Genomic DNA, 27,282 nt, shown 5'->3' on the forward strand with positions numbered 1-27,282 from the left:
CTGAATGATGCGCCACGGCGGGTAAACGCACATACGGCTCTCAAATACTTTTGAAGTAACTCAGAGCTGCTGTGTATGTGTCGGTGCAGACACCGGCTTGCCTGGCGGGGACACACAAAGGCAGGTGGTGAAAGATGAGAAATGAGAGACAGACCTGCAACTGAGGGAAGATAGGAGAGAGCAGGAGGACAGGAGAGAGAGAGGAAGTAAAAGACGAGATGGAGAGAAAAGGAGCTCAAAACAGAGCCAGAGAATAAAGATTGTCATAGTTGATGGAGCACGGTGCGGCTGAAGTGACACTGATAAATGATGCTCATTAGTCATGGCCAGCCATGTGGAAGACAACACGCACACTTACTCACAGTAAGAGGAAAATTAAACGTGCTTTTGGCAGCTTTTTCATTTTCTTTCTGTCGTTTATTTATTTATTTTTTAATGAACTTTTCTCTGATCCTGTCATTTTATGGGTCAAACTGCTGATTTTCTGTACTCATTGTCAACAAATCCAATTAAAAAAACCAACATTATCAGTGACTGATGCTACAAACAAGTACAGCCTGTGTGGCCTGGTGGACACAGATTTTTCAATTACCTGCGGCTAAGCTAGAAGCTAACATCAGTGTCCTGATATCATCACACTTACCATGCTGATGTTTAGTAGCTATGTGTGCTATGTGGCCAAACAGATCTGAGTGATCCTCAGGCTTTGCTACTTAAGTTCAGTTTCCCTGTGAGGAAGCACTTGGCGATGGTGGGGATGAAAAACTCCCACCACAGGAAGAATCCCACAGTAGAACCAGGCTCAGGGAGGGGCAGCCGTCTGCTGCTGCAGTCACCATTATAATTAATAAAGACATCAGAGGGTGGACGCTTGTCTCCACCACTGTAAAAAAGATGCCATCCATAAAACAAAATTAGTCTTTAGAGTTACTGTTGCAAATCAGGAAGCTCGATGAATGACATCATGAAATAGGAAGCCAGACCTGAGCTGAGCAAGGTCAGCTCAGGTCTGGCTCCCATAGACCGAGATAGCACACCGTGCAGCGCACAGCGGATTCCTCAAGACTATCAGAGCTCTCTGATATTCAACATCTTCATATTTTATATGTTGTATGTAAAAAGTAACCAGTGTATCAAACAGAACGACCTGAATATGTCCTGCTTAAAGTGTGATTCAGCAAAATAACTAAATAGAATTATATTTGGCTCCTTATGTAAACATTTTGATCAAAAGTATATTTTTCTATTTTGTAATGTTCCTTTGTGCACATGCTCCCACCTTGGAGTCCCCTTGTTCCCGCATGCTTACATGTGCGCATCAGTGTTTTAACACCTCTCCTGATTTTCTCACCTCTCTCTTTTGAAATGATCTTTCTCACGTCACCTTTCCTCGTTGTCTTTTATTATACTTTTGAACTTGCCTGTTTTATCCTCTCTCGCTCTCTGTTCCGCCTGGTGCCTCTCCCGGCAGGCTGCTGATCCAGGCTGGCATCGACATAAACAGGCAGACCAAAGCAGGCACTGCCCTGCATGAAGCTGCCCTCTGTGGAAAGACTGAAGCAGTGAGACTCCTGCTGGAGGTGAGTGGAACTACAGCTGCAAAGAGTTGGGTTTGTGTCTCAGTGCACATGCAGGGGTGCAGTAGGTAGCAGCAGGATTGCGCTACTGCACATAACTAATCTGGAATCCAGCTCACCTAAAGATTTGCAATCATGTCACCTTTGACCTCTGACCTTTCCTCCATGGTCAATAGATTAAGCTGAAGGTCAGTGTGATAATAATGCTACATAAAGCTATTCAAACTGATGTTTCTGATTTGTTTTGGAAAACACATGATATTTATTAGTAAACATTTAACATCATTTTACTAAATACTGACATGAATGCTGAGTGTGTCCTATATCCACCTAAATAAAAATCAGAAATAATTATGCTCAAAATTATGCCAGCAGGGCAAATAACGAAACGACCGCCTGTATGGTTGATTTGAACACGCCACGAGGTTTCATGCTTAAGTGACTGTGTGTGTTTCGGCACAATAAACTAACCGTGTCATTTAGCTCCCGAGCTGCGAAAAGGTTACCAGCCTTCACCCTGAAGCGTCTTTGGACTGAATTCATCTTTGTTCCCTCGGCCTACATTTGTGTCAACAGATTTAAACGTGATATTGCTCTCTGGCTCTCAGCTGCCTCGGCAGAAAAGTAAGATGCGGGTGTAATTAGCAGAAGAGGCCCAGGGAGTTAGGGTTATGTTATCCTGACGTCAATTATGGTAAATCATCGCATCCCTACGGCGTTTAATCAGCATCTAGATGTTCTCATTTCTGAGTCTAAGTAGCTGGATAGAGTGTGTTTCGTGGGATCTTTTTGCTGTATGCAGACGGCTGTTACAGGGCTGTTAATGTAATAACCAGAATTGTAAATTGTCCCCTCTTCTGCAGAGTGGTATCAATGCCACTGTGAGAAACACGTACAGCCAGACTGCGCTGGACATCGTCTACCAGTTCACTGCAACACAAGCCAGCAAAGAGATCAAACAACTGCTGAGGGGTAGGATGGATGTTTGTATCTGTAACAAAAGAGAGGAATAGATGGTCGAATGAAAAGCACAATGGACAGACATAGTTTAATCAACAAAATGATTGTGCTAAGCCAGGGGTGGGCAACTCCAGGCCCCGCGGGCCGGTGTCCTGCAGGTTTTGGATCTCACCCTGGGTCAACACCTGAATCACATGATTAGTTCGTTACCAGGCCTCTGGAGAACTTCAGGACATGTTGAGGAGCTAATTTAGCCATTTAAATCAGCTGTGTTGGTTCAAGGACACATATAAAACCTGCAGGGACACCGGCCCTCGAGGCCTGGAGTTGCCCACCCCTGTGCTAAGCTAACCAGCTGCTAGCAGTACAGACTGCATCCATCTCAAACAAGCAGCCAGTTTACCCGTTATTATAATTATAGAATTACAAATGTATACTTTTAAAAACTGTATTCATATATTCAATTATCATATATGTATTTACAGTTTACTTTTCTATCAAGTTTCTTTTGGTCGTGCTTTTTAAAGGTAAAACTATACTGTGACAAATTAATAATGATGTCATGTTGAGAATGTAAAGTTCTTTATTGACACATTTTTACATCAATAGGATTGTTCTGCACAGTTCATCATTATTGTGTAGCAACTTCACAATGATAATTTACTTTCTTTGCCGCTCAGATGCGTCTGCAGCCCTTCAGGTTCGAGCTCTGAAGGATTACTGCAACAACTATGACCTGACCAGCCTCAACATCAAAGCAGGAGATGTCATCACGGTAAAGCAGCTGTTCCTGTCAGAAGCAAGAGGATTTAGTGTGATGGTGTATTGTGTTCATTGGAGGCTCATGAATTTTTAAAAAAGCTGTAAATTTGTGAGGCAAAACCTTGTCTTCCATAATAATATGATTGAAACGAGCTGCTGATCATTCATAACTGTTTTGTATAAGCTATTAATTCTGGAAGTTCAAATAGGTGGCTACATTTCCACTGAAGCTTGAAAAGTGCACGAATATTGTTCTTTAAAAAATATAAATTCTTCACCGGCCTCTTAGAGTAGCTTCAGGGGCATTTACAATATTGTTAATTTTAGCTAACCCTTGAAAGCCAAGCGTATGGTATTGGTTACATGTGTTTTTGTGAGTTTTTGAGACGTCTACATCATCAGCATGACTTTTTTTACCCTCAAAAAATGATATAAATTGCATGACAAATTTTTCAAGACTAAATTGCAAAAATATGGCTCATGTATCAAATGTGATAGAAATGACAACTCATATATGCAGATTAAAATTTGATAATAAATGATATAAAGGGTCAACAAACACACAAAAAATGTCATATTTCTGGCAGTGATTTCATCATTCAGGTTTTAAACGAAGAAAAAAAACCTTGAAAATATTAAAAGAAGTGTGTCATATGTGAATATTTGTTTTTTCACTGCCAGAAAAAAACAAAAAGTGCCATTTTGTATGAAATGATTTACCAAACATTTGAAAAAAATGGTGACACTGCATAATCCCTGCAGACTCAGAGTCCTACCTCCAATCCACTGATTAGCCTAACAGATAGGACACTTTTCCATCGTTGCAGTTTACTGGAATCAGAAATGCAAGGACGATGGTTTCAGCATCCTTTATTTGCCGTGAGCGTGTTTTACAGAAGCATGTTTTCACTCCCTTCATCGCAGTGATGAATATTTATGAGCATGTTTGAAGCCTTTGGGGACTTATTACAGTAGTGAGGAAGCCAAGTAGTGCCAATGCTTTTTTCCTCAGGGTCTGAATGAACAAGTTGACTTTGGGGATTCAGCACCAAATGTGCAGCTTTGTGTTTTTTAAAAGAATAAAATTATAAAGTAATCACGTTGGAAAGCTTTAAATTAAATTCTGTGGTATTAATCATTTATTAATTTATGTATTGTCCACATTTAATGTAGTGGATGTGCTCGCCTCGCAGGTTTTGGAGCAGCACCCCGACGGACGCTGGAAAGGCTGTATCCATGACAACCGGACAGGAAATGACCGCGTGGGCTACTTTCCATCCACCATGGTGGAGGTCATCAGCAAACGCACAGGTGAGTTTGCGTGTATATGTGCGCGCATGTAAGGTCGTGTTGGAGCTGCTTTTGAAATTTTGATGAAGCTGGCTGCTAAAAAGCTTCTGCACATGAGTCAGGCACGTGTGCACACTCGGAGCGAACGCAGGAGATACTCGGAGGCAAACATCTGTAAAACCCGTACATTAAAGGTAAATTCGATAAAAACCCTCAGCCAGCTTTTTTTGAATAGAGCGAGTTAAAATAGAAGTCACGTCAGAGACTTTCATCGCTTTCATCTCATACAGTGGGAGAGGAGCTGTCTGTGAGTCAGCCAGCATCAAAGTGGTACCATACAGCCACCTGTCATCTCCGCATTGCTCAAGTTAAGGTCCAAGCCTGGTGGAATTTTTGATAGTACAGCATCAACCTGGGGAAAAAATCATAACAAAAAACCCCCAAACCCAAAACATTCAGGTGGTCGACACAAGGTTATATATCCCACAATTATCAACATCTTTCTTATGCCACCACAGACAGTGTAAAAGACGGATGAAGTCACCATGATGTCACACACTGGCAGTGAAACCGGTTGCTCATTGGTTAACGAATTGTCGATCACATGATGTTTGCCAATGAGCTTAACGCAGATAATCCTCTATTTTTAAACACAGTATGACTAACATTTAGAAAATAGACTTTTTTTATTCAGTGTGGCCTGAAATGAGTGAAAAGCGTTTGCACCGAATCTTTCCAGCCCAAAAGCTACGTCCATGTTTTACATGTCTGTGGTTGCAGCTTACCCTCACCTCTTAATGTTGACAGGAAAATATAAATAAAACCAAAGCTAAACATTTATGTACTTTTAGTTGCGTACATGAAAGGACTAATTTGACATAAAAATGTCTGCCTTTACATGGGAAACGATAATATTAAGGTGCTGCTCCTAGCATGCAGATAGCTTAGCTTAGCTTAGCTTAGCACAAGTGGCTTAATGGAGCTCAGAAATGTGTGCTTATGTATTTTATATAAGTAGTTACCCTGTTGTTTCTCACCAAATGCTATAAAAGTAGCATTAGGTGAGAAAACTGACAACATGTCGTATTTGTATGCCGATTAGCTTAACTTTAGCAAGACTGAAAACAGCTAGCCTGGCTTTGATCAGAGGTAAGAAAATCTCCCTAATAGCACCTTTAAAGCTTAACATTTAGCACGCTAGATCTGATTTTATAAAAAAGTATAAACATGTTTTAGTTTAAACCTTTTTTCAGGGTTTAAGATGAAACTACTGGCTGTTGTCTTCTAACCCTCTGCATGAATAGACATTCCCCCAAAGTATCAAACATTTATTTGTTTAGCATGTAAACTTTCATTGCTTGGTGCGCCCCTCCATCTTAATCAGCTTTTATTCACCTGGATGAAACGTACACAACATATTCAGACCCATCCTGTCATCTCGGTGTGACTGAGCAGCCACAGAGAGGCTCAGATGTTTTTAATTGTTTGTCGTGTTGGTCCCTATAGGTCTGGTAGTTCTGTTTACCAGTATATGTCTTCTTGTCTTAGTCTGTATGAGTGTCTCTCTAATTGTTGCTCACCACTGACAGCCGTTACCTGTTGTCTGTTCATGCTCATCACGTCCTCCTCTGATTACCTTTGCACACTGCATTACCACCTCGGCACTATTGTGGCATCACCCATCCTTTCATACACTAAATCATGCAGCAGCTGTACGGCGCCTTATACTGTATACGGCAGCTGTATGCAGTGCAGAAACAGCTGGAATGCTCCCACTTGGCTTGCAGAGCCAGACTGACTAATCACTGCTACCGCTCATCCGCGCATACACAGATACACACTGTGCAGCATCAGCAGCAGCTGTTCTAACAGGAAGTTTCATTTACTCAGCTGTTTTTCATCAATTTTTAATTATTCTTTTCTCTCAGTCACTTCCCTCTCCATGTTATATTGCTCTCATCTGCTCTTTTATTCCCGCTAACAGGGAAGCAGCAGCAAAACCTTTCAGAGACAACCGTTCATAATTTGTCCTAAATGTTGTAATAACGCTCGTGCATTTAAGCGTTTAGTTTCAGTGTAGAGTGACCAATCACAAAAACAGAACAAACTTTAGCAGCTAGCTTGTGAAAGAATGTCTAGGCAATTATCTAGTTATAAATATTATAGATATATTAGCTATAAATGTTTTGCAGGTTTGTTAAGTCAGCGTTGTTGTGCTAGTGTTGTGCTGCTGCTACTACTAGCAATACATTATATAGAATTATAGACTTCAGTAAAATGTGGAAGGCATCAAAACTACCAATGAACACATTTGGAATTAAACACAAAAGTGTAAAATAACTCAAAACGTGCTTTAAATTTTAGATTCTTCAAAGTAGCCACTCTTTGCTTTGATTACTGCTTTGCACACTCTTGGCCTTCTCTCAATGAGCTTCACGAAGTCGTGACCTGAAATGGTTTTGCAACATTCTTGAAGGAGTTCCCAGAGATGCTGAGCACTCGATGGCTCTTTTGCCTTCACTCTGAGGTCCATCTCATTCCAAACCATCTCCACTGGTTTTAGGTCAGGTGACTGTGGAGGCCAGGGCATCTGGCTAGCACTCCATTACTCTCCTTTTTGGTCAAACAGCACTGGAGGTGTGTTTGGGGTCATTGTACTGTTGAAAAATAAACGATGGTCCAACTAAACGCAACCCGGATGGAATGGTACACCACACCTCCATCCTCCGTTCAGCTTTTCTGCTGAACGGCAGGTGGAACCAAAGATCTCTAATTTGGACTCATCAGACCAAAGCACAGATGGTCTAATGTCCACTCCTTGTGTTTCTCTGTCCAAAACAAATCTCTTCTTCTTGTTGCTTTTCCTTAGCCGTGGTTTCTTAGCAGCTATTTGACCATAAAGGCCTGATTCATGCTCCTCTAAACATGTAGAGATGAGTCTGCTACTGGAGCTCTGTGTGGCATTCATCTGGGCTCTAATCTGAGGCGCTGTTAACTTGCGATTTCTGCGGCTGGTGGCTTGGATGAGTTTATCCACAGCAGCAGAGGCGATTCTTGGTCTTCCTTTCGTGTCCTCATGTGAACCAGTTTCATTGTAGCACTTGATGGTTTTTGCTGCTGCACTTGGGGACACGTTCAAAGTTTGAGCAATGTTATGGACTGACTGACCTTCAGTTCTTAAAGTAATGATGGACTGTCGTTTCTCTTTACTTAGCTGATTGGTTCTTGCCATAATATGAATTCTAACAGTTGTCAAATAGGGCTGTCAGCTGCGTACCAACCTGACCTCTGTGCAACACAACTGATGGTCCCAGCCTCATTAAGAAGGCAAGAAACTCCACAAATAAACTCTGACAAGGCACACCTGTGAAGTGAAAACCATTTCAGGTGACTACACCATGAAGGTCAGTGACAGAAGGCCAAGGGTTTGCAGCGCTGTCAACAAAGCAAAGGGTGGCTACTTATCCAGCCGGTACTAAAGCTAGGAGTCATCAATGCTACATTTTATTATTTGGTTACAACTGGCTAATGACTTGCAACAAAGTAGCAAATTTAAAGTGAAAATAATACACAAAATACTAATACAACAAAAGTGAAATACATTTTAAGTATGCACCTGTAAGGAATAAAATATATTGAATGGCCAATTATGTTGTTAGCTCGCACACTAGAGAGAGGACAGTCCTAACATCGCATCAGGTTAGCATCAGGTTAGCATGTGTTCAGCTAGCTTCATTACTAAAGTGCTATCTCTGGTTCAGAACGTCTTCTTTCCATATTCTAAAAGTTGTTATTATGTTAACATGAAAAATAAAATGCTATTCCAACAAAAGTATGCAGCTGCTGTCGTAAGATGCTACACAGCCTCTCCACAATGGTTGATACAAACAAGATATTTATATTCATTTGCTCCTCTGTGCTGAGGCAGGTCTCTACCACCAACATTTACTAAAACTGGCACATGTGAGTGAAAGACCTACATGTTACGTAGAAGTAACACTTGTAGCTAATAACATGCAACAGAACATATTTGCTGTTTTGCACAGTACCACTGCTTGATTCAAGTGCAAGTTTATTATCAGCCCCTCAGCCCATTTCCACTTTCACGGCAGCGCTCCGTTCATTTCATTCCACTGATGCTCACAGCTGTTTGTCATTCACTGCATCTACTACATCAGCTTTGTCCTTCATTCCCCTCTTCCTCTTGGTTTGAGTTCTAACTTCAGTCCTTGTTTTTAATTTTCCTTTTTTTTCTTCCCTTTTTTCTTACATGTAATTCTCTGTCTTGTCGTTTGTTTGTCACGTGGTGGTGGCTCACTGTTGGCTGGTTGTGTGTGTGTTTTCCGTGTGTCGTCACGGTGGGTGTTATCTAGGTTTGGCCAGCACAGTCATTTGCACTCAACAGTTTCAAAAGATACCGCTGGTTGCCCCGGCGACGGTTGCCCCTGCCAACGCAGTAGTCAACGGCAACGACACCACGTTCCATCAGATCCATATCCTGCCTCCACCGCCTCCTCCTCCACCACATTCCCATCAGCCACTGCTTCCACTTTTCACTTCCTTTGGCTATAACAGGTCACCCGTGACAAGCCCACAGGGAGACACACCTGCTGCCCCAGGTACACGGCCCCTTTCTCATTATTATTATTGTTATTATTATTATCATTATTATTATGTTTATTATTATGTTTATTATTATGAAAGCTTTAAGGGATGCTTTCCTTATGTTTTATGAACTAATTGCAAGTTTAAAAAAATCTGATCGGCTATGTAAGATTCAAATTGGCATTTTTCCTGTTACGAAGGCATCCATTAAAGTTTTCTGTTATTAAATCATTATCCATGTAGTTTTATGTGTTGCTCATACTGTCTAACTTTTGTTTTTCAATTGTTGCTGTTGTCATTTCCATTACTGAGATCCAGAATCCGCTTTGGGGAAGAAGAGTTTAGACCACCTGATATTTCTGGTGTTATTATTTCAGTTGGCTCTGTGGACAGAGATCAAACCGTGCAGGGAAATAGTTGCAGACCATTGCACAAAAATATGCAATACATACAGTTACAGGAATGACATTATATGTAAAAAAAAAAAAAGATTATTAAATAAGAACCATAAAAGTTTAGATAGAGTTTGTCTTTTTTAATCTCCAGCATACATAACAGTCGTTTCAAGTGGGTTAGGTGATAAAACTCAGATGTATATTGTTTTTTCTGTGTTATTTTCCATTATTATCCATGAAATCTATTCCCTCATTACATTCAAATTGCTTTAATATACATTAACCTCTTAACCCTCTGTGGTCAGTTCTAACCCTAGTCCCAACACTAATCCTAACCAGTATGAGAAGTTAACTTTTATTTTTATTATCAGTCAGCAAAAAAGAAAATAGTCAAACTGACACATGAGAAAACCTATGCACATTTATTTTCCCTATAAGAGACCATTTCACCTTTCTCCTAAATACAGGACAGGGTTAGGGTTAACCTCTGGCAGCTCATCTGGGGTAGTGGGTGGGATTCAGGTTAGGAAATCGAACAGTGTTTAGGAGAAAAATCATAATGCATAATATAACATAATAATAAGAAAGTGAATATGCAAGACTTCATTTGAAAGGTACCAGCTTCTAGTTTCTGAAAGGTTGCCAATATAACGTTTGGCTAAACAAAAAATAGCCTAACCAAGACAACTTGCTGGTAACCAGAGCGCCTCCTGGGTCTGCCTCCTCCCGGTGGGACAGGCCTGGAACACCTCACCCAGGAGGCGCCCAGGAGGCATCCTTGTCAGATGCCCGAACCACCTCAGCTGGCTCCTTTCGATGTGGAGCAGCAGCTGCTCTACTCTGAGCCCCTCCCGGATGGCTGAACTTCTCACCCTATCTCTAAGGGAGAGGCCAGCCACTCTTCGGAGGAAGCTCATTTCCGCCGCTTGTATCCACGATCTCGTTCTTTCGGTCACTACCCACAGCTCGTGGCCATAGGTGAGGGCAGGGACGTAGATCAGCCGGTAAATTGCTTTGCTTTTACACTCAGCTCTCTCTTCACCACCACAGACAGCTACAGCATCCACATCCATCTGTCGATCTCCCGCTCCTTTCTCCCGTCACATGTGAACAAAACCCAGAGATACTTAAACTCTTCCACTTGGGGCAAGAACTCTGAGGTTGACCCTATATTTAAGCAAAACAGTCATTGATGGGACTGATGTAAATATGTGTCAGTTAGAAGGACTGTTATCTTCATCCCTTGAAATGCCAGTACTCTCAGTGAGTTAGGCTTAAATTACTGATTCATTTTGCAGAAAACTATTTTACGTTATTTGGTTGTATTCAGACCTTTTCAGTAAAAACAGCCCAACAGATGAGCAGAAGACAGACAAGCAGTCGATGCTGTTAAAGTGGTGCAACTGAACAGCAGCGCCACATTTTTAAAAAATGCTTTCAGCGTCTTTGCTAATAAGAGAAGTTAGGTGTCAAATAGGCTGGGTAGGCTCCTCATTTTGTGACAAACCTCTGTTCTCCTGAGTTGGTTTGTGCTTTAGTTGTCTTGATTTGTAGTTTTTGGTTTTTACAGTTCTTTCCCCCCGTTTCCGTTTCCTTTTGTTCTTCCCTCCTTCCCTGAATTTCACCATCGTCCCAGCCACCAGGGCAGCCCTGCTCCTTATCCCGACACGCTCCACTCGAAGCCCTCTCCTGAACAAGCCAGAGTGTTTTCTGTTCTGTCCTCGTCCTGCGTGCCGTTTCACGTCTGTTCATTTTAGCATCACTTTTACCCACCTTGTTCACTTACCGTCACTGGATGTGAGTGTGTGTTTGTGTGTGAGTGAGTTGGTGAATTATTTCAATAAACTCTTAGGTCTGTACATGTGTTGAAGGGTTTGGAGAGTTAGAAATTGTTATGATTGAAAGAAACATACAGTAAAGGTGTTTTTCTTTTCATATTGGGAGGAGTTTTAGTTTGACAGCTTTGTGTTTGTAATACTTTTGGCGTTTCTCTTTACCAAACGGGGACATTTTCTAGCTATTCAGTGAGAAACTGCTTCCTGAATAATACAAATTTTATCTTCTTTGATTGTTGAACATGAGATATTAGGGGGGAGAAAAAAAGACTATGTAAAAGTTGGCAACTTACAAGGTATAAAATGTCAAGTGTTGCATAAAAGACCCAAATACATTGCTAGAAAATGTCCCCGTCAGTGCTGTGCAGGTAAGTTTTTCACTGATTGTAAACGGCTCTGTGAATGGGAGACCATTCTGTTACCTCGAGGAAAACGAGTCCTTCCTTTCTTCATCACAACTATGTCAGCTCAGCATGTTTTCTCTGAGCCTCGATGGTTCAAAGACGGCACATTTCACAAGCAGCTGGAATATCGGGCTCTATGAAAGGATGTGGAAACAGACTGGTCAATAACGTTCCCAAGGTCACTCTGAGGGATGCAAAATGTCCACAAGGAGCATCGCAGCTCAGTTTCTCTGCAGCACTGTTGGTCACACATGTAAACCATTATCCAGCCCTTATTAAGATGGTTATAATGGTTTATTTATAATACTCTCCAAATGCACTACAGCAGCCCCATTCTGAAAAGCCCAACATATATAATCACATATTTTTGGATGCATTATATATGTATGTGTATGTACATTATGGCATATATGTGTATATACACAGATTTTCATGTTATGGATTTATTTATGTACTATTGGTATATAAATGTTTTCATATATCTATATATATATGCTGTGTTTTTTTCTGTGTGTGAGAGAGAGAATGTGTGTAAGTTTGAAACCTTTCCTTTATTGCTCCTCTCTCCTACTGGACTTACTTCCTGTCTTTTTCAAGAATTACTTTAGAGTTAACTTAATTAACTCCACTTTATCCTTGCTGTTCTGAGAATAGGACGAATATGAATATGAACATACTCCAGACGACAGTGTAAATTTATCCATTGCAACTTTTTTTATGGATCAAGGCAGGTTGTGATTCAAGATGCTGTCGTCTGAAGCGATTTAGGACTAACATGAGAAAATGTGAGGCCACTGAGAGGCGTTAAGCCTAATCTGGGAACCTCAGTAATCTGCAAACGTCAGCCGTTACCACGGCCTGCACTTGGTTTAAAGTATATTTAAGGAGCAGATATAATCTCATGTATTTTATACAAACTTATACATATAATATATATAAATATATATCATATGAACTTGTTACATAGTACAGTACACATACGTAGCATTGATAGCTGCAGTATTAAGTGCAGACCTGTGTGCTAACCTCATATTAAATCCACTCTGAGGTCAAATTTGAATGCTAAATATCACAAACATATAAAAAGAAAGAGCAGACGTAAGCCCTGCAGTATTATTGTGAACATGTGGACAGTTACTGTTAGTCCCACTTGTTCTGTGGACCTTGTAATTGAATACAAAGCTACCATATGTTGACTCATGACACATGGTGTTAGCAGCTACCTATGAAATGGGAACATTTAGCAGCAAAATAGACAATTATTAGTGTTTTTATAAAATAAAAGTGTAATGCATGGCTGCATAAATAAGCACAGTGCTGATTGCTATAGTTCTGTTCCACAGAAAAATGAAGTATTACTGCGTTAAGTGGCAGAACAACACCAGTTTCCTCGGTCACTTTAGAGTCAGTTAGCGGCTAACAGTGGTATTCTGTGTTGAAGGTTGTCGCGGCTCAGAGGCAAGTCCTCAAAGTTCTCCTACCCCGTCCAGCGGGCCCCATGGAGGCTCCAATGAAGAGATCTGGGTACTGCGCAAGCCTGTGGCAGGTAACTAAGCCGCGCTGCGCTGAGCCCTCAATCCCTGAAACCTGAAGGTCTGACCAGGGGTCAAACAGTATCTGACGCCATTCAGAAAAACTTTTCATACCCAGCGCTGCCATTTCTAAGTGCCTACAGTAGTACAAATGTCTGGAAGACAGAAACCACTCATCTGTTTGTTTGAACCACAAGATGATGTGGTTTGAAGGCTTTCAGGTACTCTTTGACCTGCTCCTGACAGTCTCCCATCTCCTGCTTATCCTTCCATCCGAAGCTTAGCTGAAGTCAGCGGCCTTATGTGTAGGACTGCAGCCATCTGCATCGGTCTACAGTCTTTGTGCGTGCGTGTCTTTCCAACTGCTTGTGTGGGGACATCAAGAAAGCTAAAAAATCTGAGAGAAAACCCAAGAGAAAAGATGGTGTGTGCGCGCACGTGTGTGTGCAACATGTATGAAAGTGTCTTTATTCCACTTTTCTGTTCGTCACTCAATCGTCCGTCACCCTGTCTGTCCGTCCTGTGCATCCAACCACATGCTGCCCAGTGCATTTCAATGGAGAGTCACACCTCTTACCACACTGCTTTGGATATCAGCTAAACCACTCAATGCGTGTGTTTGTGTGTGTGTGTGTGTCTGTGTGTGTGTGACTGTATGCATCCATCTTGTTGCATGTTTGCATTCGTATGAACAAAATCTATACGTGTTGTTTGGGCGGTTGCATGCGTGTGTGAATGTATGTGTATGTCGTCTGTGTGTGTGTGTGTGTGTGTGTGTGTGTGTGTGTGTTCCAGGTGGAGATCGCAGCAGCGTCGGTAGTTCCGGCAGTGTAACCAGTGTGAGGTCATCAGGCAGTGGGCAGAGTGCTGGCAGCGCTGCACACATCCTCCACGCACAGGCTGAGGGGGTTAAGGTACCCTACACACACACACACACACACACACACACACACACACACACACACACACACACACACACACACACGCAAACACTTGACTAAACCTAACGGATGATCTTAAACAAGTAGTGAAATTTTCTGAGGTATTATGAAATGGTCCTTTAGGCTGCATTCACACTGCAGGCGAAAGCGCATCAAATCCGACTTTTCTGACCCTGTGCGACCATCTATCCCATCATGGTGACAGTGTGAACGGCTCAAATCCGATATTTTCAAATCCGACCTGGGTCACTTTCGTATGTGGTACTGAATCCGATACATATCCGATGTTTTAGAAAGCGACTGCTGTTTGATGGTCATGTCGCATTAAATCCGTCTTTTACGTCACTGACACGAGACAGACGCCAATTATCAGCGCCGGAGAAGACATCGCGAACGCTTCCTGGCCATCCTGTGTAGATGTTGGGAAGAGAGCGTTGGAGAAACGTGAACATTTTATTTGTACTGTATAATCTGCAGATTCTGACAGAAACCTGCAGCTATCCTTTGAAGCAGCGCTCCTCTAAAACAGCAATAATGATAGTTATAAAGTTAGTTTGTAAATAACAAAATAACTTTATAACTTAAAGCAAAATTAGGAAACGTAAAGTCCGAAGTCTTTATATTAAGGCCATCAGTCAAACAATACTGTTGCTCTGGGTCTAAACAGAGCGTGTTGTGTGTGACATCTTCTTTTGTGCATGCGGGCACTTTGAGCGTTCACACTAGAGCGCGTTTGCTGTCGCATTTTATCTGTAGTGTGAACGAGCAGACGAAAAAATCAGATTTGATAAAAAAATCGGAGTTGAGCATCAAGACCTGCAGAGTGAACGTAGCCGTAGTTTGTAAAACGTAACAAGCTGGGAGTTAAAAGCTGAAATTGAAATATTTGTGGCTGTGCAATAAATTGTAACATCTCATGACTGGTTACTTGGCTACTGGAGGTCAAAATGACAACTGAACAGGCTTTGGGGGCTTGTGTTTATTTAATTTAAAAAAACTATTTTATAAAAGTATAATGTAGCCAGTGTGACAATATCCATTGGTTTTGACTATAGTTTAGGTTTTAAGTTCAAAGTTAGTAGAGTGCTAAGTTATTAGGTAATGCTAGCAAGTTTCGAGACTTTCATTCATGTGGGTTTCCTTAGTGCTAAGGCAACGGGCTAATAATGGTTCAGTCACACTAAAGTTAAAACTGCGGCCTCTGCAACTGGGAAAAATCTGCGCTTGCTTCGTGATTGCATTGTAGTTACAGCAATTAGTTGGTGGCTGCAAATCTCTCAAGTCCCGCCCAGTACTTTCATTGTTCAGGTCGCCTGGGAAATGTGTCTCCAAATAACTGCAGTCCAACTGATTGCACTTACACGTATATTACGCCACCCAACACGTTCCTATATTACGAGTTTGGAAAAATGAGGAAACATGAGAACTGTTTGGAATCAATCTACACATGCACGTTTATTTTACTTAAATCGCTTTGGAAAACACTAACTAAGGTTAAGGTAAGGTTATGGTTAGGATTAGGGATTAGGGTCAGGGCTGGAATACACGGCTGGAACGTGTGTTACCGCAGGAGCGTCATCCTATTCGATTTCATGCTCAATCCGGCGCGTAGCATAGGAGCGTGGGTGGTCACCTTTCCAATGGAACGCCTCGGGATGTGAGAAATCGTCGGTATATTACGCGTCGGGAGTAAGAACGGGCTTCACTTCCAGGTACTCCAAAGGTTTGCAAACCTTTGTAAAGGAATAACATTTTGCCAACACCTTTCATCAATCTGAGTCTAAACCTGGTTTGCAGCTGGTTGTTTTCTGGTTATATTGCTATATAAAAGCATCTCATTTTGTAGATACCACCACCCTGCACCATCCAAACTTGACACCAGTTTTACACTGAAAGCAGACTGACTCCACCTAATTGCTGTTTTATCGCCATCTTGATGAACCAGAGTCACTTCACAGTAACTGACTGTGTGGTTGCAGACCTGCTCCACATCTTCAGAGGGATGTTGTTTCAAATACAACAACATCTCAAGTTCACTGGTTCCAGTGATTTTTCTGTGCCATGGTCTCGAACCACAGTTTATCCTAGTGTGACTGTAGTATAAAATACTAGTAAACACTAGGAAACCTGCAGCAAACGCTTCAGGGATTGGCTCTACCACCATGTACATCATCACTGATGAAGGCTTACATGATGATACTAATCCTGCTTTTAGAAGATCTATTATATTGTATCTACTGTACATTATAAAACGCTGTGAGGCGACGTTTGTTGTGATTTGGCGCTACATAAATAGAATAGAATAGAATTGAATAGAAGATATAACCTTTGTTCCTTATGAATGTTTATTTATTCCAAGTCTTACCAATGAGTGGACAACATCAAAGTCATTTTTATTTCTTCTTGTCTTTAAAATGAAGGTACAGGGCTGTTGTTTGAAGCTACAGTTCAGGACGTCACATGTAAATAGTTTGTAGGCAAACAGATGAGTGGATAACTGTGCTTTGACTTTTTTATGCTATGCCTTTATGCATTATTCTTTTTAATATTTTCCTATTTGTTATAGATAAGATGTAACATTAAAAAAACATCTGTAAAAGTAAAGTATACCACGACGTTAAAGATTGAAGTAGTGGCACAGAGATATGCCACATGGACATTATATCCCACATTTTTCTCTCATAAAAAGATTATGCAGATGGATGTCAGTTATTTGAACGCACTACAGTAATAGAACCACACAGCAGATTTGTGTAGCTCAGACTCGGTGAAAGCCTCTGTTCTCTCTGCATCTCGTTTCTCTTTCGTTGGAAGTCCAATTTTTATTGCAGTGCTGCAGGTTTCAGGAGGATGTTTTACTGTGATTAATGCGGTGGCAGTCGGCATACATCATGTCAGGGTTTTTTTCCCAAAAGACAGCCTTTTCTCCAGAGATCAATTCTAACTGAGATGATGTAGGTACTGAATCTATAAAAGGCAGAAACAGCACCCAAGCAACTGACTTTTTTCTCACTGAGGATATGATATTCAGCAAAGGTGTGACTGTCCCCTGAAGGCAACAGTAGATAATTTAGAATGAGTATATGAGCATGAAATGGACACTTATCATCAGATATCATGATTTCAGGAAACCAAACCCTTTAAACGCATGTTTTATCCAGGATGGATGGCCTGTGGAGTAACATTTATTAGAAGCGATACCACATTTTTCTTTAACAAATGAAAAGTAGAATTCATTATTCCTGAAATATACTCGCATGTACTTTAGTTTTGCTGCTACAGCCTCATTTGTTCTGGTGTAATGTGTAGCCTGTGGTGACTATTGTAACAGTAGTGAGTTTATTCCCTGCCTTTATATATAACCTTTCCATACTACTGCCATTGTTATGTTTTAATATGCCTCAGATAAATTCAATTTGGCCTCCGTGTTGGCACAGGGAAGCCAACACATGGTTTTATATCTATAATAAAAAAGAAAAGAAGCTCTGACTGAATTTTCCACCATGTTTCCAGCTGTGTGGTTCATGACAAAAAATTTTTTCACCTAATAGTTATCTTAAGAGCTTAAAAATGAAGGATTTCTTACTGCGATGCATCAACTTTAGTATGTTTAGAACAAAGAATATATGATAATGTGAAATGTTATTACCTTTCGCTTGATCTGAACATGTCTTTCATTAGAACATTAAAAAACTGGTTTGACCAACTATGTATCCATGCAAGCTGTGGCAAGATATGCACAGTTTTCTAATGTATAGTCTTTACTTTCTATATGATGCTAATTCTGACAGTAAAGTCTTGCTAATGAAGAGTGCCATGTTTGAGATCGTACACTGTGGTTTGCTAAGTGTACAGAGGAGCAAGGTGTTCGACAGAAGGGGGTTAAGTTATCAGAAAGTTAGCAGTAGTTAATCGAAGGGACTACTACGCAACTCCTAGCTCAACGTAGTGATACGGTAATGTTAGCTAAATGATATTTAGCTTAAGTAGCTAATATCAGCGGGCCAAGGCTAACTGGGTCATGGCTGGTAGACAAAATTAAAACTTGGCTGCAGCTTCTATGTTGGAAAACTGAAGCCAATTAAGTGTCTTAAACTTTCTACCGAAAGGCCACCAGATGGCGATAGCTATGGTCACAAAAAGACATCCAGTCCAACAGACGTCTGTGGGAAAACAGCCAAACAGGCAGATGAAGTGTGGCAATGAAGCTATTCTTGCCCTATTGTACTTCTGTTCATGTGGACGTAGCGTTTTCAGAGGGAGAAATGTTTCGTCATTCATCCAAGTCTTCAGTCTCAGCTGACTCCAGGTTTCCCCAATCACCTAAAGAAAGCTCCAGCTGATCCAGGAGGGAAGGACAACCGCTGCCCAAGCGAAAACCCGTAGTGATCCCGTACGTGTCAGGAGTATCGGAGCAGTTGAGACGCATTTTTTCTAAACACCGGGTCTCTGTGGCTTTTGAACCCCAAAACACGCTGCGCCAAAAAACTGGTCCAACCCAAGGATCGGGTCCCCCGACACAAACAGAGTAACATAGTGTACGCTGTTCAGTGCAGGAGGATTGTCAGGATTTATACATCGGGGAAACCAAACAACCTCTGGCGAAGCGGATGGCACAACACAGAAGAGCTACCTCGTCGACGCTGCAGTCTATTTACACGTTTTCATCTGAAAACGCTCCGCGTCCACGCTAACGTTTTCAGACGTTTTCACAGAGTTGTGCGTCCACATTGAAACGACTGAAAACACTTACGTTCCAGTCCTGAGCATGCGTGAAACGCAAGAAGATTCAACCTGCCTCATTTCTGTCTGCTGCTTATTTACTTTCCGGCTTTTTGAAACGTCGCGGCAAACTGTCGAGGAAAAGCTTTTTTTAAATGGACTAACAATGAGGTGGAGTTGCGAGTCTGTGAGTAACACAAATTACAAAGTTGCAAAAGCGAGTGAGAATGAAAGAATTTAAAGAAAAGCTCTCTGAATCATGTACAAACTGTTATTAATCTTTAATAGGGCTGTCAAACTTCAGAGCTGCAAAATGCCCTCCGCTATCTTAGTTTAATTGGTCACATGACTGCATCACGTGACTAAAATGCGTCATCGTTTTCGAAAAGGCTCCGGGTTCGCTGTCCACACTGCGACGCGAAAACGGCGTTTTCAAACGTATGCGCTTTGGAGAGCGTTTTCAAAATGCTGCGTTATCCTTGAACGAAAACGCCGTCTCAGTGTGGACGGGAGGCCAAAACTGAGAGAAAAAGATGCGTTTTCAAAGGAAAACGTATTAGTGTGGACGTAGCCTAAGACTGGGCAAACCTGCAGTCAGCTGAGACTGAAGACTTGGATGAGTGACGAAACATTTCTCCCTCTGAAAACGTCCAGATGAACAGAATCAACCTTTGGGATGATTGAGCATGCATCGAGATGAAAATATGCTGTATTTTCAGCATGTTGGAAAAAAATGAATGCCACGTCAGGGCAGTAAAAAGAAAGTCGTTAGAAGTTGGTGCTCCTGTGTATGAAAGTGTGGTCTCATAAATGTGCTGTGTTTGTGTGGACTTGTTTTTTCCAGCTTTTAGCCACCGTCTTGTCTCAGTCTGCCAAAGCGAAGGAGCATCTGATGGAGCAATCCAAGTCTGTGGATCAGCCTCCAGGTAGGCCAGGCAGGTGACCAGAAAAGAAAGAAGGCTTTCTCCGTTTCCTCTTGTTGCTTATTACTAATCTCACCGCCAAGTATTTTAGGCATACTGTAATATTTGATAACACAAACCGAAGCACAAGCAGCAGGAAGCTGGTGAGAGAAAGAAGAGCCAATGCTTTCTAATAAAGAGGAGAAGAGCAGAACCAGGGAGCAAGAGAGTGGGATGAGTCTTAATCCACAGGTCTTTTAGAAAATGTCATCATTTGCTTTCACACACAAAAAGATCTTGGCTTGTTTGGTAGACAGATGGCCAAGGCAGGGGATGTAGGAGGGAGTGTAGAAGGGTGTGATTGGTTAAAAAAAGGTTTGCTGTATGTTGGGAACCAGGAATTCTGTTGGTTGAGCATCAAAACAATGAAGACGACCGATCGCAAGGCAGTTAAAGGAGGAGATTCGAGGTCAGATAGCAAGCGATAAACTCACCTGTTGATCGATCCAAGTATGCAAGCATAGGACGACAATTTGTGACTGGCCAACAATATTTCTCCTCACAGGCTCTGCCAGCTCCTCTCGGACGTCGAGCCAATCAGGCTGTCCACTCCACGAAGCGCCGCCTTATGATGCCACGGCAACCAGGAAGGGGGAGGGTCCATGCGAGGGGAAGGTAGGACAGTCCCAAATCCCTACAGATTCCGCCTTTCATGCAAACACATACAGGCAGTCGCCACCATCAGCATCTAACTGCAGGATGATAAGAACGTAGCTTCTCAGTCACCACAACCACAACACTCGCTCTCACACTTGTACACACACACACACACACACACACCAGGATGTCCCATCGGTTTCTCTCGCAGCTGGCTTCGTCCGTGCTGCGAGTTTTCGGATGCAGCCACGACACGGTGAGTGTGAGAGTGGATCCTGTATGAACGTGAACGAGGAATCGTGTGTGCCTGTGAGAAAATCCTGCATTTCTGTTATCTTTTACCTGCTGGCCATTGTTATTCGCCCCTTTTAGTTGCAGCTTCTCTTCTTCCATTGCTGTATTTTTCTTACTTTGCTGGAAAAACATCTGATAGTGCACCTGAGGGAAGGACATCCTAGTTAGATATTGGCGGGTGTGTGTTGTGTGTGTGTGCTGGCAGGGGCCCAGCAGTGTGCATAACGTGGGTGGACTTAGCACTAAAAGTGTGAAATCTGAGCTTGCACCATGTGCAATAAATTGTCATTTACTGTACAGTGTATGTGTGCATGTTTGCCCATGTGTTTGACTTCACGTGTCATTGTACAATTGTTTCATGTTCAAAACAAAACCAAAAACAAAACAGTGAGCATATTTAAATAGCAGGTGGTCATGGTGGTAGTGTGCATCGCTTGCCTGCAGTATATGTGTGCACACACTAGCATGTAAGCCATGTTCTACTGACCATCTGTTAGATAGAGTCCCGATTCCTCTGCACCCAGCTTCACAATACTTCCCTAGACGGGTAACGTGGAAGAACGATGGGAAGAACGATGGGAAGAACGATGGGAAGAACGATGGGAAGAACGCCGGTGGTTCTTGAGGGACTTTGAGGAAGCAGGAGGGACACGGGGAAAGAGAGAAAGAGCCTGAAAGAATGGAGAAAAACAAGAGTGACAGGAGGGATGTGGGAGTTTAAAGAAAAGCAGCGTGTGAGTGGGAAGAAGTCAAGCAGTGGTTTTCCAGTTAGGCCGATTGCTTTTCCATCTGCTGTCACACAGCAGGACACTACTTTAACCATACTCCATCATAATAAAGGTCTGGGTCATAATGAAGGTCACCAAGCAACAAATTTACCTGGGACTGCATTTTTATTCCTTCGACGCTCACCCCATATATTGATACGGTGTTCAGTCTTGATTGGGTCTAGTTTATAAAAGCCAACACATGAGCCTCGTGAGAAATAGGACAGATAGAGGGCACACATATCATAACACCATATAAACAAACTTTTCATTTCTGAATGTTGGACTTATCGAGGCAGAAAACTGTATCCTGTAGTTGTCCTACATGATCAATATCAAATCACCTGGAATATTCACACCACACAACAGCATTGATAACCTGTCCCACATTGTCCAACTTTTATTGCTACACATTTAATCAAACTTAATGAAGTTCTTTAAAGCCAGTAACTAATTGGTTTCTTAAAATCTGTATAAAGTATCAAAATCACTTAGAATTTGTTTTAGTTATTTCAAAAACAATAACACTTGCTTACTCCAGTAGCAATCGTAAGAAGTCAAAGATTAGCTTAAAGTTACGTTTAACAGTAAGAGGCCTGTCTTTGACCCTGTGGTATTGTTGGACTGTAAAACAGGAGGGAAATATTTGCTAGTCTGACTGTTGTTTAGCATGCTAAGCTACATCCCAGACCCAGGATTTCCAGGCCTCAGTGGCTTCCCACTTTTCATGTCGCATCCTGGTTAGCTAACATCTGCCGGTCTAACAGACGCCAATCACAGATAAAACATGGACAGAAAGCTGAACTTATAATGTGAATTTTTAAGGTTTTGAGTTAACATGCAATCAGTCAGAAAATCGGGGTTAGAAGTGTGAAAGTATCTGAAAAGGGGAAGTGTGCAAAAGCGAATGTGTATGCTTCTAATTAAGAGCAGCGTTTTCTGGCGTTGCCTTTTTTGCAGCACTGTGCAAAACAAACAGTAGACACTATGTGTTTTCTCTGCTTTCCAGCTGTAAAGTGTAAGATACAGATTAGCCTGTTGTTGCTAATCTGACCTTCTGTAGTAGCTGAGATTCTGTCGACTGGACGTTTTCCCTTCCTAACCTTAGCCTGGTTTTCACTGCAGGACCAAGGGAGGCTGTCCAGGGCTATTTCAGTAGCCAGCCAGCTTATAATACCGCTGAATCATCCATTAATGTGTAAGAATTAGCTTAGGACCACCCTAAAGATGACAAGACATGGTCATTAAAATGTAGCCCCTCTTTTGCCCTACTTGGCCCTGCTGAGAAAAAAAAATGGCTGTCGAAGAAACACATGGAGCCAGTGACCGCATGCCCCCTGTCTTCTCTCCCGTAGAGCTCAGAGGCCGTTGTCCAATGGCTGAGCGACTTTCAGCTGCAGGTCTACGCTCCAAACTTCCTGGGCGCTGGGTATGACTTGCCCACCATTAGCCGAATGACCCCGGAGGTAAGGCAACTAAACCCTGACCCTGACTCCCAGAGAGGTCGCAGGCACCTCCAAGGACCACAATGAGAACAAGTCTGCACGACTTTGATTTGTGTTGTCCTTGATGTTTTCAATATGCATGTAAATAATTTATTTTACAAAACAAAATCGCAAGTGAGCACAATTAAACCACTCAACCAACCACCTGCCTTTTCCTGCCTCGTGCCTCACCTGCCTACGTTCACTTTCCTCCCCCCTCGATCATGTATTGCCTCCCCCCTCTGACTCCAGAAAAGGTTTAAATGTGTGAACCCCTTCGCGTACTGTTGAGTCTCTGGGCTCTCACCAGCCACACAGTATTAAAACCTTTGCCATCGGCTCAAGTCTGAAGAAAGGTCATAAAATGGCCATGAAGATAATGAGACACGAGTCATCTTGCTGTTCGTATCCCTATTTTTGCAAAATGTTAAACAGAAAATAACCAGTACAAGACGACTGTATGTTACTGCGTACTGTGGCTCTTGGTACACCCTAGTGGTCACTTAATGCAAGTTGTGTGTCGTACTTAATGTGTGGACCTTTAAAAGTAGTTCCTTTTTACTCAGAAGAGAATGTCAAATAAAGAGTTGCAGTATGGGGAAATTATTATGTAATGTTTTTGTGTTTAAATATTGTCTTCAGAATTCTGCCTAAATATGAATTAAAAATAAGCTCTGGTTTAAATGTTAGCATCAAGATCTTAAAACAAAGTCCATAAAAGACAAAAATCCTCCTGTGATGATACCTATAGTATTTTTACGTGTTTGTTGTTTCCATTTTAAGCTGCCGGTTGAACGCAGAGAAATTTAACACATTCAAAAACCAACTCAGTGAACTTGTGTTCGACTTTGTGACCCTTCACCTCACCTCCAACACTGCTCCTGCTGCTGCTAGCTTTGAGGAACAATCCTGGCCCTGCCACACTTAAAAACAAATAATTTATAGCATTCATAAATTACTTGTGTATATATGCACACTTTGTGCACGCTGAAGGGACTCAGATTAGCGATGGCTTAAAGGGCTTTTCTCATCAGAGATGTGTCACTGAGCGGAGGCCTCGTCTCCTGGTTCGTCCCACAAAATGATTTATGCAGCCAAGTGTACGTGGCGGCTGTTGTATAAAAGTGTGTTCTCGGGTGTCCTAACAACTTCCAGTGAGTTGCACTGAAGTCAAATGTAGCACTTGTGCCGTGCAGCGCTCTGTGATATTTCTGTCTTCTTTATATCAAAGTGCGGTCATGTCTGCGTACCAGATTCAGCCTGTTTTTTTAATTTTGGCCGCCTCCTTTCACTGCAGACATTTGCTTTTGTTTGCCATGCTTTTCTTATGGGTTTGACACATCCGCGCTCTTCTCCCTTTAGCCGACAGAAGCCTTCATCAGATATCACGCCATCTCTTGTGTTGCAAATTTTCTTCTGAGTGTGTGTGTGTGGAAGACAGAGAGAGAACGACAGAGAGTGATGGGCACTTGGGGAGATTTTCTTGTACTTTGTGGAATAAAAATGCCTGAACATATACTTACAGCTTCTTACTTACATGTTTGTGTGTGTGTAGGATCTGACCGCTATTGGAATAACTAAACCAGGTCACAGAAAGAAGATAACATCAGAGATTAACAAGCTAAGTGTTACAGAGTGGCTGCCTGAGCATAAACCTGTGAGTACACGCACACACAGACTTTTTAAACCAGTCAAATAGATGCTTGTATGTCATTGCTATGCCAAAACTTTGATTGGTTGATCATGACACGAAGTGTCCTGTGGGCTAATATTCTGAGCTACCATGGGAAGCTACAAGCTACTGCCTGCTCAGCGCTCTTATTTCTGGCATTCTTACAGGCTAGCCTAGGAGAATGGCTATCTTCTGTTGGTCTAAGCCAGTACCACCAGATGTTAGTGCAGAACGGTTACGAGAACATCGACTTCATCACGGACATCACTTGGGAAGACCTGCAGGAAATAGGCATCACCAAACTGGGTACGACAAACAAACAATGCAGTGCTTGTTTTGTTTTTCCACTGTGAAACTGTCATGCGCCGTGGTGCGCGGGCACGAAAGGATCCAGGCGCAGACTCCGAGCTAACAAAAAGACACTTTATTAAAACAACGAAAGGCGACCCGGGGAAAGTAGAGAGCAAAACAGAAACTAAAAATCCGGGGAAACAATGACACGAGGAAGCCCGGATCGGGACGGCGGGGGGGATAGAACGGAACCGTGGGAGCTCGGGAGGGAAGTGTGGCAGTCCGTGGGGGCAGGAAGTCCGTGGAATGGCGAGTGGGCCAGGTGAGCGCCGCGAGATCCAGTTGAGCCGGAGGACAGGCAGGTAGCAGACGGCGAGTAGAAATCACTGTGGGGATGACTACGGACTGGCGTGGAGCATCCGTCAGCGCCGGATTAAGTGGATCTCCGTGTAATCACCGGGATGGAGAGCAGGTGTGCTAGTGATGGCCCAGCCCGGGGGTGTGGCTACCCGAGCATCACGCATTCCACAGACCATGACAGAAACATGAAAGTTAAGCTACAGTATCCCCTACTAATCACAAGACTCTGCATGTGGTGTATAATGTGGCCAACATTCACATTTGAGCATAGCTTTATGTATGTTAGGTGCACTTAATAGAGATGAAAGTAACCAGTAATCTCAAAAATAAACGAGTGAAGTGATTAAAATGCAGACTTAAAACCAGAATACGTATATAAGCATATGCAGAGAGTTTGGAAAGTATTCTCAGGGCTTCACTTGTTCCACATAATGACGTGTTACAGACTCCAAAATGAATTAAGTTAATTTTTCATCTCAAAATTCTACATATACACCATAATGAGTGAAAAAAGTTGACACTCAAAATTGAGATCAGGTGTGTCCTTCTTCCACTGATCATCTGTCAGACGATGAACTTGATTGGACTCCATCTGTAATAAATTCAGTTGATTGGACATGATTTGTCTCACACCTGTCTATATAAGGTCGTACAGTTGACAGTGCATGTCAGAGCACAAACCCAAGCCATGAAGTATATGTTAATGATGAATTATGAAGACGTCTTTTAGATTTTCTTACAGGGAAGCTAACTATTCCCCCAAAATACTAGCACTCTGCCTCTGGGTGCTGAATGGTGCATGAAGGGTTTACGACAGGATATCTGTAAAAAAGAAGCCGGTTGAAGATTTCTGCTGCTAGAAATTTTCTGTTGCTAATCATTTCATGACTGAAATAAAAGCTAAAGTAGCTCTACAGTTCTGTGGCATCCCTAAAATTCAAAGAAAGGTCATTTACTACACTCAAAACCTGAGCTTTATTCAATATCTTGACCCCTATGAACCCCCCTAACCCAAAAAACTATAACGAGACTGACCTTTTTGGACTACATAAAATATAGTAAACTTAAAATATCACACCCAGCATCTAAAGAGTGGGAGTTCTGAGTTACAAGTTCTCTGTCCACGCCTCCCCATCTATAAAACATTTACTAGCTAAACTGGTTAGTGTTACCATGTTAGCTGTAGCGTTTTTAGATAAGCTAGCTTCTGTAGCCTTACAGTTTTCTCAGTTAGTCAGGTTTAGTTTTCTGTTCAGGAGTTAAGGGAAAGTGCACTGACGACAAAACAAATTTTCAGTGAATTTGACTTGTATTACCTGTGTTATGCCAAACTGTAATTCCACTTTGTTAATGCTGTAGGCCACCAGAAAAAGCTAATGCTGGCGGTGAAGCGGCTGGCTGAAATGCAGCGCAGTTCAGATGGGCGGGGCTCCCTCCGAAAGAAGCCCCCACCAATCACGCAGCAGCAGGAAGTCATGTCCATGGATAGTCCTCCCCCAGATGGTGAGATCATTCAGGAAAATCTCAGCCTGTACAGTTTTAACTCCATCTTTAATTGGAATTATCTGTATGTTTCATTTGATTGTGAAACCAGTAAAAAAATAAATCATGTTAGAGTTGCTTTGGTCGTCTGCTGGTCAGATAGACTGGTGGTCCACTCTTCTTTGTTCTCAGTGGATAGTCCTTGAGCCCATCTCAAGTCCCCCATCAGACCACAGCTTTCAGACTGGTTGGTTTGGCTATCTTGCACATCTGTTGACATCTGTGACACCTAACTTACTTTACAGATGGCTGTGGAAATATCAGAAGCTTCCCTTCACTTGTCTAGGTGG

At 42.1% G+C, this 27,282-nt stretch overlaps 1 protein-coding gene across 6 annotated transcripts in view; it reads left to right on the plus strand.

The window, feature by feature from the left end:
- The window catches only part of caskin1 (CASK interacting protein 1), a 120,255-nt gene that overhangs the window by 81,344 nt on the left and 11,629 nt on the right, over nt 1-27,282 (plus strand). For 2 of the 6 annotated variants that reach the window (XM_085270065.1, XM_085270066.1), the window contains exons 7-19: nt 1,472-1,580; nt 2,441-2,549; nt 3,218-3,312; nt 4,493-4,610; nt 8,963-9,208; nt 13,270-13,374; nt 14,156-14,274; nt 19,868-19,949; nt 20,491-20,600; nt 22,999-23,109; nt 24,683-24,784; nt 24,967-25,105; nt 26,810-26,953. In XM_085270065.1, the coding sequence (XP_085126191.1) occupies nt 1,472-1,580; nt 2,441-2,549; nt 3,218-3,312; nt 4,493-4,610; nt 8,963-9,208; nt 13,270-13,374; nt 14,156-14,274; nt 19,868-19,949; nt 20,491-20,600; nt 22,999-23,109; nt 24,683-24,784; nt 24,967-25,105; nt 26,810-26,953 (1,589 nt within the window). The remainder of the gene's footprint in view (nt 1-1,471; nt 1,581-2,440; nt 2,550-3,217; nt 3,313-4,492; nt 4,611-8,962; nt 9,209-13,269; nt 13,375-14,155; nt 14,275-19,867; nt 19,950-20,490; nt 20,601-22,998; nt 23,110-24,682; nt 24,785-24,966; nt 25,106-26,809; nt 26,954-27,282) is intronic. The other 4 variants (XM_085270068.1, XM_085270067.1, XM_085270069.1 and 1 more) reach the window with 4 other exon arrangements.

The sequence above is a fragment of the Mchenga conophoros genome, linkage group LG4, assembly GCF_057382185.1.
Source record: "Mchenga conophoros isolate Kocher_MC1m ecotype Shallow Benthic linkage group LG4, M_conophoros_male_GT1.1, whole genome shotgun sequence".
Classification (NCBI taxonomy): Eukaryota; Metazoa; Chordata; class Actinopteri; order Cichliformes; family Cichlidae; genus Mchenga; species Mchenga conophoros.